The sequence below is a fragment of the Vombatus ursinus genome, unplaced genomic scaffold, assembly GCF_900497805.2.
Source record: "Vombatus ursinus unplaced genomic scaffold, bare-nosed wombat genome assembly UNPS02009173.1, whole genome shotgun sequence".
In the NCBI taxonomy this organism is placed as follows: Eukaryota; Metazoa; Chordata; class Mammalia; order Diprotodontia; family Vombatidae; genus Vombatus; species Vombatus ursinus.
The window spans coordinates 7,117,665-7,130,165 of NW_020948951.1; the positions used below are offsets into that span (position 1 = coordinate 7,117,665).

At 40.4% G+C, this 12,501-nt stretch overlaps 1 protein-coding gene across 4 annotated transcripts in view; it reads left to right on the top strand.

Annotated features, from left to right (window-relative positions):
* The first annotated feature begins 4,659 nt into the window (after positions 1-4,659).
* Positions 4,660-12,501, top strand: part of SH3GL1 (SH3 domain containing GRB2 like 1, endophilin A2) — an 89,918-nt gene continuing 82,076 nt past the window's right edge. For 2 of the 4 annotated variants that reach the window (XM_027851024.1, XM_027851026.1), the window contains exon 1: positions 4,660-4,821. In XM_027851024.1, the coding sequence (XP_027706825.1) occupies positions 4,777-4,821 (45 nt within the window). In that variant the 5' untranslated portion in view covers positions 4,660-4,776. Of the gene's footprint in view, positions 4,822-5,281; positions 5,306-12,501 lie in introns of those variants that run through there. The other 2 variants (XM_027851025.1, XM_027851027.1) reach the window with 2 other exon arrangements.

Sequence of the window (12,501 nt, forward strand, 5' to 3'; positions counted from 1 at the left end):
GTTAGAAACTGTGCAACACATTACTATAAGTTGAAAAAATTTAGCATCTACCAAACACCTAGCAAGACACAATTTGGTGTCCAGAATTATACATCATAAGCTTGCTATAGTTCAAAAAACTAGTAGATGATTAATAGTAATAATAGCTAACATTTATATAGTGCTTTAAGCAGAGGTGAGCTGGAAGCAGTTTGCTCAGGACAGAGTTGACTGTTAAATTTCTGGTGAGTATTTATACCTTGGAAACCTGCGAACACTACAGAGGGATTGAGTCATTGTTTTGTTGTTTGTCTAGATTGAAGAAAGTGATGGAGGAAATGTTAATAATACTATAAATTAAACTTAAAATAGTGTTATGAAGGTTATTTTTCCCTCCAGGAAGCTGGTTGTTAAACATTTACCAACACACCATTGGCTTTAAAATGTATAAGGTGCTTTATTATATTTATCATATTATATTATTTATTATATTATCTAATTTGATATTTACAACAACATTGTGAAATAGGTGCTATTATTGTACCTAGTTTACTGATGTGGAAACTGAGATACTCAGAGAAGTTGATTGATTTGTCTAGGGTCACTCACCCTGGATATCAGTATCTGAGATGGTACTCAAACCCAGATTTTTCTGATTCCAAGTCCAGTGCTTTATCCATTGTATCATACTGCCTCAAACTATACTTTAGAATTTGGTGAATAAGCTGTACTGGAACCCTAGCACCGTCCCTGACAAAACTGTTGCTCACAATTGCCTAGACACAACATTGACCCATAAAAGTTAAGAATATTATTAATATGTTTACCAAACAAAACACTCATAATATTCAATTACATGGAAGGAAAAACTTTCAGAGTAGATGTAGTTGAAATTAAAACCATGTGGGAACAGGATGAAATACATATTATCTTCCTTGTCCTGTATACTACTAGAGTCAGAAAGACTTAAGTTCTAATCCATCCTCAGACACTTACTAGTTGTGTAATTCTGAGCAGTTTCCTCAACTGTAAAATGGGAATAAGAATAGCATCTAACTTCCAAGGTTGTTGTGAGGATCACATAAGATCATATTTGTAAAATAGCTTAGCAAAGTACCTGGTATATAGTAGGAACTTAATAAAATGCTTATTTCTTTCCCTATTTTTTTTGGTAAGGCAATTGGGGTTAAATGACTTGCCCAGAATCACACAGCTAGTGAGTGTTACGTGTCTGAGGCTGGATTTGAACTCAAGTAGTCCTGACTTCAGGGCTGGTGCTCTATCCAATGTGCCACCTGTGGTTTTGTTTTTTTTAAAGAAGCCAACACATTCCCTGTGTTTTCAATGAGCCAGCTGAAGATGAGCTTATATTCCTATAATGTTGGAAGAATAACATTCCTATAATGTTATTTAATTAGAAAAATATATTTATCCATTCCATGCAATAGTCTGCACAACATTAAATATAAAAGAATAATAGGATAGTGATTTGTGCTAGGGCCATTTTAATTTGAACTCTACTAAAAATATGAGAAGGAGGTGAATAATAATAATAATAATAATAATAATGCCAGTCAGTCAACAAGCATTTATTAAGCACATACTATGGACAATGCATTGTGATAAGTGCTGGAGATACAAAGAAAGGCAAAAAAAGAAAGAAAGAAACAGGGTTTTGGCATGACTTCACATGTAGTCTTGGTGGGTTGGATGGGCTGTGCACTAAGCTAGTTGACAGCCAACAACCCTATTCTCTGATTACTATTATCTCATTTCCTTTTTAAGTTTCTACCAAAGTTCTAAGTCGATAAAGGGATATATCTTAATATACCGTCATAGATTAATAGAATTGCACAGTCTCATCAGTTGATCAATTAGCTCTGAGCCCCCATACCCACTTTACAAATAAACCAGAAAGACCATTTTCCCCATAAACTTTCACTCATTTCTCTCTCTTAATAGCAAACCTAGGTCTCATAGGCTTAGACAAACATCAGTGTTACTGACTGTACACTTTACTAACATTCTAACACCCAATTCAAAGATATATTTAAATATTTCAGCAGCATATCAACCATGAGAAAGATCATATTCCTAGTCACTTTTATTTTATTTTTTTAATTTTTTTATGTTTTGGCTAGGCAATGGAATTAAGTGACTTGCCCAGGGTCACACAGCTACCTAGCTGCCCCCCTAATCACTTTTAACCATTGATGTGCAACTGCTGATTTCTCAATGGACGCTGGGACTCTTGTCCCACAGTTCCATTCTCTCACCGTTGTAGATAAAATCTCTTCTCAAGATGTATCCACCATAGAACAAAAGTTAAAATCAGTTCTCTTAATGTCTTTTTAGATTCTTTCTCTATAATAGCTAATCCACTGAGTCTCTCAGAAAGATGTTTTCCTAGTTCTTTTGCTCTTTGCCTCACATAGTATCTCTCTAAGCCATGTCAGTTAATTCATTCCAGATGAGAGTTATACCATTTCCCCCCAAGATTCTAGTCCTCCTTAAAGACACAGGAAAAGTATCCAATCTCTGTGGGATGGCTGTTGAAGCTGATGTTACAACAATAATAATTTTTTATTTTTTCTTGTTTTCTTATTTTAATAATATTTTATTTTTCCCAATTACATGTTAAGACAATTTTTAACATTCATTTTTAAAAATTTTGAGTTCCAGGGGCAGCTAGGTGGTGTAGTGGATAGAGTTCAGGTCTTGGAGTTAAGAGGACCTGAGTTCAAATCCGGCCTCAGACACTTGACACTTACTAGCTGTGTGACCCTGGGCAAGTCATTTAACCCCACTTACTTCACCAAAAAGCAAAAAAAAAAACCCAAAAAACAAATCTGAGTTCCAAACTTCCCTTGCCCTCTCTCCCCTTCCCAGTTCCTGAGACAGTAAGTAATTTGATTTAAGTTATACATGTGCAATCATGCAAATAATTTTTTAAAAGATGAGAATAAATAATAATTTTTTTGACTGGACCTGTGATTTCATTGGTGAGTGAAACTTTCTCCAATATAGATCAGAAACCGTTGCTCCATATCAGTAACTACAGCTTATTGTCTTAGAGAATCGGCTGGGGCACTGAGAGGATAAGTGACCTGTCCAGGGTAACTAGTATGTGATGGAACCAGAGCTTGAATTCAGGTCTTCCTGACTCTGAGGCCATGCTGCTTCTTTTAGTAATAATGAGCTGCCATTTACATGGTAAGATGTAAAATCTACAATTTCAACATGATGTGACTATGACATGGCACCCACAAAAGTTAATGTGACCTTAGAAACACATGTGCTTATGAGATGAACGATGCCCAGAACAAGAAAGGTGATGGTTTCACTGCACCTTGCCCTGATCAGATACGGTATCTGTGGTATCCATTTCAGCTCGGAGATCTATCTTTTAAGAATGACATTAACAAATTGAAAACAGTTCAGAGAAGGATGCCTGGATGGAAAGGGACCTGGGGACTGTGACATTCAAGGACTAGTTGAAAGAAGTGGGAATGTTTAATCTGGAGAGAACTTTTGAGGGGAGCATGATAACTGAAGGTTTGTCAGAAGGGGAGAAGGGTCAGACTTATAGCTGGTAGAACTGGAAGCAAAACTAGAAGCAATGTGTGGAAGATTCAGGGGCAAGACATTAGCCCCCATGTGAGGGGTGAAATTTTAACAATGAGAGCCAAAAGTAAAATAAAATGCCTCCTTATTTAGTGCATTCGCCTTTACTGGAAGTCTTCAAGCAGTGGATGTATGGAGTCTCTTGCACAGGTAGAGGCTGAACTAGAGTGTCAGAGTGGATAAAGTGCTGGATGAGGACTTTGGAAGACCTGAGTTCAAATCTTGTCTCCGACATTTGCCAGCTGTGTGACTATGGGCAAGTTGCTTGACCTCTCTGGGCCTCAGTTCTTTGGCCTGTAAAAAATAGGGCTAACCTACTCCCCAGGGTTGTAAGTGAGGTTCAAATAAGATAAGGTCTGTCAAGCACTTTGAAAACTTTAAAGTGCTATATTGCTGTTGTTAGCTGTTGGTTATTAGATGATTTCTGAAGTCCCTTGCGACTCTGCGATCTTGTGATGCTGTGATGATACCTGACCCCATTCCAGCTCCCTACAAAATTTAACTCTTTTGGTTTATAAACTGCAGTTACTTAATGGACTTGGGGATGTGTTGGGGGGGCGGGGAGAAGGGAGAAGGAGGGGGTTTTGTGACGCTTTACCTGCAGGGGGCACTGTCAGAGTAAGGCTCCTCTCTAGGCCGCCTTCGCCATTTTCTATGGTGGTGTCGGGTGTCTGTCGGACTCCCCCCCTCCCCCCTCGCCCCATCCCCTCCCTCTCCGGCCTCGGTGCTGCCTACGCCCACCCCCGCCAGCAGGGGGAGCGCGAGGGCTTCGAGGTTTCGACACACTTCTGCTCTCGGGAGCTGAAAATTCCTCCACCGGCGCGAGGTGGGGAGAGCTAAAGAGAGGAAAGAGGAAGAGGAAGAAGGGAGGGGGAGAGGGAAGGGGAGGGGAGGAGGAGTCAGGGGCGCGAGCAGGAGCCGGGACCGGAAGTGTGCGGTTGCCATGTAATATCCTGAGAGCAAGCGCGAGCGAGCGGGAGAGCGAGCGAGCGGGCGAGCGGGCGGGCGGGCGGGCGTTGAGGCGGTGCCGAGGACAGGCAGCGGCTGTTGAGGCGGGGGCAGCGGCGGGCAGGCCCGGCCGGTGTCAGCGTCAGGAGCTGTCTGGCTGCCAGTCTGTTTGTCTGTGGCTAGCTGGGTCGAGGCCGGCCGGGAGGTCTGGCTGCGGGAGGCGGCATGTCGGTGGCCGGGCTCAAGAAGCAGTTCTACAAGGCGAGCCAGGTGAGCGGCGTGGGGGGCGGAGGGACCACTGCCCGGACCGACGGACCGGCTTATGCTCGCACGCTCCAGGCGGGGCCCGCCGACCCGTCCCCTGCCCCTGGAGCGGGGAGCCGGCCCGCAGGGGTGGGGAGGGGGGCCGGAGTCATTGGTCTGAAGAGGCCCCCGCCCCCCAGGATGGATGGAGCCCCCGGGGGTGGGGGTGGGGGTGGGAGTGGGAGTGGGAGTGGGATTGGAATGGACGTCGCCCCACAGGTTGTGCAGAGAGGCCAGCCCTGGCCCCCACCCCAGGAGGATGGATGGAACTTCCAGGGGGAGGGGGAGGGGGAGAGTGACATCACTCCAGATGTTGTGGGGGAGGCCACCTCTGTTCCCTGCCGTAGGAAGATGGGTAGACTCTTCTGGGGGAAGTGACACTGGTACAGAGATTGTCCGGAAAGGCCAATCCTGTCCTGGGATCGTAGAATCAGGATGGATAGAGCCTGTGGTAAGAGGTGATTTTGGTCTAGAGGCTGTTCAGGGAGGCCAGCACTGGCCTATATCCTTAGAGGATGGATGGAACTCTGAGGGGGAAGTGACATTAGTCCACAAGTTGTCTCTGGAGGCCAGCATTATTGGGAACATGGATAAAACCTCTGGAATAAAATGAAATTGGGTCATAGATTGTCCAGGGAGGCTCTTGGGAGGATGGATAGAACACATGAGGAGAAGTGACATTGGTCTAGAGATTGTCCAGAGAGGCCAGCACTATTCTTTCCCTTGGGAGGATGGATAAAGGCTATGCATTGGAGAAAAAATGGGCCAGTGACTGCCCATTGGCAATATAGACATTGCCCACTGCCCCAGAAGGATTAGGAAAGCCTATTGAAGGTGAGAAATGAGGTCTAATAGGGTTATTCAGATATATTGGCACATGGTCATGTTCCCTGGAAGGTTGGATAAAACTTGTGGAGGAAAGAGAAATCAATTCGGAGGTTGTTCAGGGATGTCAACTCATAGGCACTGCCTCTTGCTTTGGGAGGATGGAGGAGGTCTTTGGGGGCACAATGGCCAAGAGGCATCTATGTTCAAGACGGGATAGGTATAGTTATGCTTCTTCCTTACATGGTAGGAGTATCTTGAGGTATTGGGGATACTCCTTTCTTTTACAGAAGGAATAGCCAGCATAGGTTTTGGGAGACGGGACATAAATAACTCTCAGAGTTAAGGTTTCTACTTAAGGTGCCTCTTCCATGGATACCCTTTGGGTCTGTCAGGTTAGCAGACAAGACATTTTATTTTAAGGAGTCTACATTCACAATTCCAGCCTTGAGAGAATTCCAACTGCACTGTTTAAAATTCAGTGTCCATAGACCTTATGTGATGTACTTTCAAGCATTGCCCTAAAAATTTACTTATGTTTATGTATAAACTTGTCACTTCTATTATTTTTGGAGTCTACTACTGTATTTCCTTGATAACTTGTTTGTGTTATTTGTATGTTTTTCTTATTCTAACCATTAACACCTTTCTTATCTCCCTCCACACTACCAGAGGAGATGGAACTATTTCCCAGGAGAGACTTCTTCCTGTGTACCTTTGAAGCAGAATTTTGAACTTGGGAGACTTATTTAAATATTTTTAAATTGGAAAAAAGAAATGCTGAGTGAATTTGGAAGAGTTTAAAATTGCATACTAAAAAAAAAAAACCACCACCAAAAACTTGGTTGGGTAACTAAGGCTTTGATTTTAGTTAAAAGCTTTCATTGCTTTTGCTGCTAACCAACTTAAGCAAATCCCATACTAATTCATCTATTCAAACCTTTCAGGTTATGTTAAAAATGTATTTAAGCTTTGGTATGTTTGCTCCTACTGGAGAGTTTATAAGGAGTTTTAGCTTTCTGTAATGTAAACTGTTTCTCCTGGAATGCCATTACAGGCTAAAGGAATGAAACTTCTTTAGAGCTACTCTGAGATGAAAAAGAGAGTGCTACGGCGAGGAAAGCAGTAAAATAACTAGCCATCTGTCTGATCACCATCCATTTTGCTCCTCTCTGTTCTGTCTAACACCTACCCAACCTTTTTTGCTTCCCTTACCATCTGTCTGACCTCTTTTATTTGTAGCACCTCTAGAATTGATAGGTCTTTATTTGTGCATTTTGACGGCAAGGGGGAACAGAGCGTCCTCCACTGGTGAGATACTAAAATGTAATTTTGATACTGAGTATAGGTATGTGTTTTTATGAAGTTATTCCCAGGCCTAAATAGCAAGTCTAAGTGGCTTGCTGATAATTCTTGTGGTTTTTTTTACCACGACAGAGATTTGAGTTAGTACCTAAGGCTCCAACTGGTGATCAATTAAAATGCAGTGCCCACCATTATTGCTTGAAAGGAGGGAACGAATGTTCAAAGTAGATTTGTTCAGTTGGAGAAAGGAGAAGTGACTCATCGTGACCTTTGGCTTTGAAACTTCTTGTATGTTCTTTAGGCTCTGTTTTGAGTTACTGGCAGTCGGGAAGGAATCCTTAGGGGAGGTCTGAGGAGAAAGGAGGGAGGTACTACAAGGTACAGAGGGATATTTTATACCTAACCTATTAAATGTCAGAAATGGTATGAGATAGGTCTTCTGAAATACCAGTCTTGTTCCAAGAGTGGAGCACTTTGCTAATGCTCATTACTGTGGCCTTACTCAAATTTTGTTTGTGTTTTAAACCCAGTTTTGGGATAAAGTTTTGATATTCTATTGAAACATTGGGTTTTATAAATAAGAAACCATCTGACGTCATAACACATACTCTAGGCATCAGAACATCGTTTTTGCCCTAGCACCAGTGGAATTTTAGGGCAGATTTAGAAATACAAAATGATACGAAAGACCAGGAGCACAGCCTAGAGCAGGGGTTCTTAACTTTTTTTGTGTCACAGACTCATTTGGCTGTCTGGTAAACTTTTCTCAGAATAATGTTTTTAAATGCATAAAATAACATACATAGAATTATAAGGGAAACAATTTTAAAAACAAGGTCACAGACCCCGGGTTAAGAAAGACTCCTAGGCCTAGAAAGGAAGTCTCCTTGTAGGTACTTAAGGGCATGTCAGTAGAGGGTTGTCTTGTCTTTTAGTATGGATCTGTAGCTGCCTGCTAGCCACAAGAGATTCCCTCTTCCTTTAAAATAGCTGGCATTTTGAAGTTGAAAGTTGAAAAGGAGTTGAAAAGGAAATTGCAACTGAGATACCTATGTAGTATGGAATTAATTCAGGGTTAATGCCGTAAGTGTGTGCTGTGCAGGAAACTATGATGCCTGGATTCTGATAAACTAACAAGTTTACTGACAGTTGTACTGTAAGTACTTGTCCTAGCAGTAATTTTAGGTTCAGGTGTTCCTGTTGGGAACTGAGTAACTACTGAATAATCAGGAACTGATAGTTCACTAAGTATTTTGTAATTAATTGCAATATGCCTTAATTAGCCAGTAGGTTTGTATTTTAGGCACCTACTATATTCTTACCATTGCATAGTTCCTAAAGGAGTGCAAAAGCAAGGTTAAGACAGTCCCTACGCACCAGAAGCTTAGAGAGTCTAATTGAATCACTGAGCCACTCTAGTCCCTCTTTGACCTATTGGTAAAAAAAGGTTAATTTAACCTTCTTCACAAGACCATAAATGGATATGACACTTGGTAAATGTGAACTGCTTTGCAATTTATTGTTATAATTAAGGATTTTTGTGTTGTGATCTTAGATCTCAAATGACATTGACTGTAAATGTTGCTTTGTAAATAAGGTAAAAGTTGAAAGTTCATTTCTAAGAACCTATGTATTTAGTAAAGACTTATCTAATCACTGTTCTTAGCTCTGGTTACTTTTTTTTTTAACCCTAAAGATACCAAAGCAATTTTATTATAAAGGCTCATAGCTTCCTTTGAGTGCTATGCCGGGGCAGCTCTTTTTATCAGTTTGAGAAATAGAGTTACAAAATGTTTTCGAGTAACCTGTGTACCTTTTTCATACTTCATGAATTAGCCACTTTGTCTTCGTATTTCTGCCCCTTCTTTGTATTTTAATATTAATTCAAACTGCAATTTATGTTTTCTTCTCCCAACAGAAAAAACTACATAAATTCAACCTTAAAATTGCCTCTTCAATTTGACTGTTCAGGCTTTGTATGGTTTATAATAGAGACATAAGGATACAATGTGCCCTAAGTCTCATCTTGGCCCTTCTCTTACTCTGGCTCCTGCCAACATTTTGAAACTGATCTAATCTGGAGAAACTTCATTTTAATTCAAGGCATGTGGCCAATTTGCATGATATGATTTAAGAAACAAACTACACATTTTGGCAGTGCAGGGTAGTTGGGGGAGTGGGGAGATGATAGTAAAATTGGCTCCTGTATTTCTTATTTTCAAGATGAGTGTAATTGTTTCTTTGCTTTAGTGGTGCTTTATTGTTAATCATCAAGGGCTTCCAAGGGAAATTTATTGAAGCAATCTGGTACTGGCCAAGAAATAGAATAGTGGATCAGTGGAATAGATTAGGTTGACATTACATTATAGTAAATGACCATAGTAGTCTGGTATATGATAAACCCAAACTTTTGGAACAAAAACTCATTATTTGACAAAAACTGCTTTGAAAACTAGAAAACAGTATGGCAGAAACTAGGTATAGATCAACATCTCATACCATATACCAAGATAAGATCAAAATGGGCACATGATTTATACATCAAGGGTGATACCATAAGCAAATTAAGAGAGCATGGAATAGTTTATCTGTCAAATTTATGGATAAGGGAAGAATTTAGGACCAAAGAAGATATAGGGAACATTACAAAATGTAAAATAGAGAATTTTGAGTATGTAAAATTGAAAGTTTTTATACAAGCAAAACCAATGTAACCAATATTATAAGGAAAGTAGAAAACTGGGGAAAATTTTTTGCAGCAGGTATCTCTGATAAAAGCCTCATGTCTCAAATATATAGAGAACAGAGTCAAATTTATAAAAATACAGGTCATTTCCCAATTGATAAATGGTCAAAGGATATGAACAGGCAGTTTTCAGACAAAGAAATCAAATGGTCATATGAAAAAATGCTCTAAATCACTCTTGATCAGAGAAAAGCAAATTAAAACAACTCTGAGCTACCACCTCATACCTATCAGAGTGGCTAATATGACAAAAAAGGAAAATGTTAAATGTTGGAGGGGATGTTGGAAAACTGGGACACTAATGCAGTGTTGATGGAGTTGTGAACTGATTGAACCATTCTGGAGAGCATTTTGGAACTATGCCCAAAGGGGGATAAAACTGTATACTATTGATCCAGCAGTACCACTGCTAGGTCTGTATACCAAAGACATTCATAAAATAGGAGGAAAGGACCTATTTGTACAAAAATATTTATAGCTGCTCTTTTTGTGGTGGCTAAGAATTGGAAATCAGAAGATGCCCATCCAGTGGGGAATGGCTGAACAAGCTCTGGTTTATGATTGTAATGGAATATTGTTGTGCTGTAAGAAAGGACAAGCAGGATGATTTCAGAAAAACTTGGAAAGACTTTAATGAACTGATGTGTAGTGAAGTGAACAGAACTAGGAGAATGTTGTATACAGTAACAGCAATATCGTTTGATGAAGAATTGTGAATGACTTAGCTATTCTCAGCAATAACAATGATCCACGACAATCCCAAAGGACTAATGATGAAGCATACTATCTGCCTCCAGAGAAAGAACTGATATTGATTGAATACATACTGAAGCATGCTATTTTTAACTTTCTTTCATTTTTTGTTCTCTATTATTCATATCTTGTACAAATGACTAATATGGAAGTGTTTTACATAATTGCACATGTATAACCTATATCTGATTGCTTACCTTCTCAGGGAGGGGAGAGGGGAGGAGAGGGAGGGAGAGAATTTGGAACTAAAAGCTTTAAATAAAAATGTTTAAAAAATTTTTTAAAAAATAGTAAAGCCTGAAAAAAAAAAAACCACAGGGGTTTAAAAAAAAACAAAAAGCTTCAGGCCTTTCTGTTTGAGGTCAGGAGTCCAGCAGGTCCATTGAGACTGTCCCCCACCCTCCTCCACCCCAAACATCCACATACTCTAAAGATTATTTAATGTTCACTAGTAAAATACTTGGGCCTGTGCTTTTCATTATTTTGCAGAGCTGTCCCTGAAATTGGGTGGGGGAATGTGTCAAACTCTGCCTGCAGCTGGTTCCTTTCTATCTCCTGGGCCTTTCATATTCATGAATTTGGCAAACAGTTTTCCTGAGCTTTGCAATTTGGTTACATTTTTGCTCATTTCCTGTTGAGCTGGAAATCAGTGTTTGAAGAACTTTGGCTTCCAGGAGGAGTTCTTGATCTGCCTTTTCTATTCTACTCCTGGGAGGGCTAGCTTGCTTCCTGGACCTTAAGAGTGGGTCCATGGCAAAGCGTCTGCAATTCTAGCAGAAAAATATAGATAAAATTTGGGTAACATTTCCTGGAAACAAACTTATTTACTTAACATGATCCCACTTCAAGCTTTGGAGGAAGTGGCACATTCATTGCAAGTATTTATTTAACATTTACAATTTGCATTGCACTATAATAAGTGTTTGGAGTGATACAAAAGAAATGTGAGAGAATTTCTGCTCTCAAGGAACTTAGTCTTTTTAGGGAGACAAATTTACCCATGAAATAGCAGTACAGGTTGATAAGTGCCAGATAAGGGATACAGAATATTAATACTGTGGAAGTTTTAAAGAGGGAAAGAGTACTTTGGGCTAGAATTATTAAAATCTCTCGTTTGAGACAGGGAGCCTAAAGTAGACAGAGACCTGCTTCAAAAGTAGGAAGACCAGGGTTCAGCCTCTCTAGCATCGTCTGTATCTTCTCTCACATATCTCTCAATCAGGCCTCCCCCCCCCCCAAGAAATTGGAATGCCCCTTCCTCCTCACTGTCATTTCCAGATTGTCCCTTTACCTTCCCCCCCCTTTTTTTTCTTTTCTTTTAAGCACTCTTTCAAAATCCACTTAATCAAATTTTCTACCAAATTATGGTGGCTGTAGTATTCAGACTCCCCAGGTCATTCTCTCTTCTTTTTCAAGGAGTACCTGCTTACCATCTCCTCCCCAAATTCTGCCCTTACACTAGGACACTTTAATATCCACACATATGCTCCCTCAAGTCTTATAATCTCCCAATTCTTCAGCCTTCTTAAATATTGTTACCTACTCCTTCATTCCCCCTCGGCCAACATAGGGATGGTCACACACTAAATCTCACTATTACCCACGTTGTCTAATCTCCCTAATTTTAAACTCTGGCATTACCCTATTTGATACTAATCTCCTATCATTCCTCTTCCCCTTAAGCCTTACCCTTCCTAAACCTATTCTTTGCCCTCATCAAGACCTCTAATTCCTCTGTTCCACCATACTTTCTCAGGCCATCACTTCTGCTCTGATTTAATTTTCTTCTGTCTCCAATTTCAACTCAGAAATAGGCCATTTCAACTTTACACTGCCCTCTATCCTTGCCCCTTTGTCCTATTGCCACTCATCTCTTGACACATCTCATCTCCGGATTACTCCCCACTCTCTATCTCTTCCGATCCTAGTCACTAGCCACTGAACACATCCTGCTGGCTGAATTTATTACAAATTCATGTTATCCAACCTCAACTGAGCACTCACTGCAGCAAGGCAAG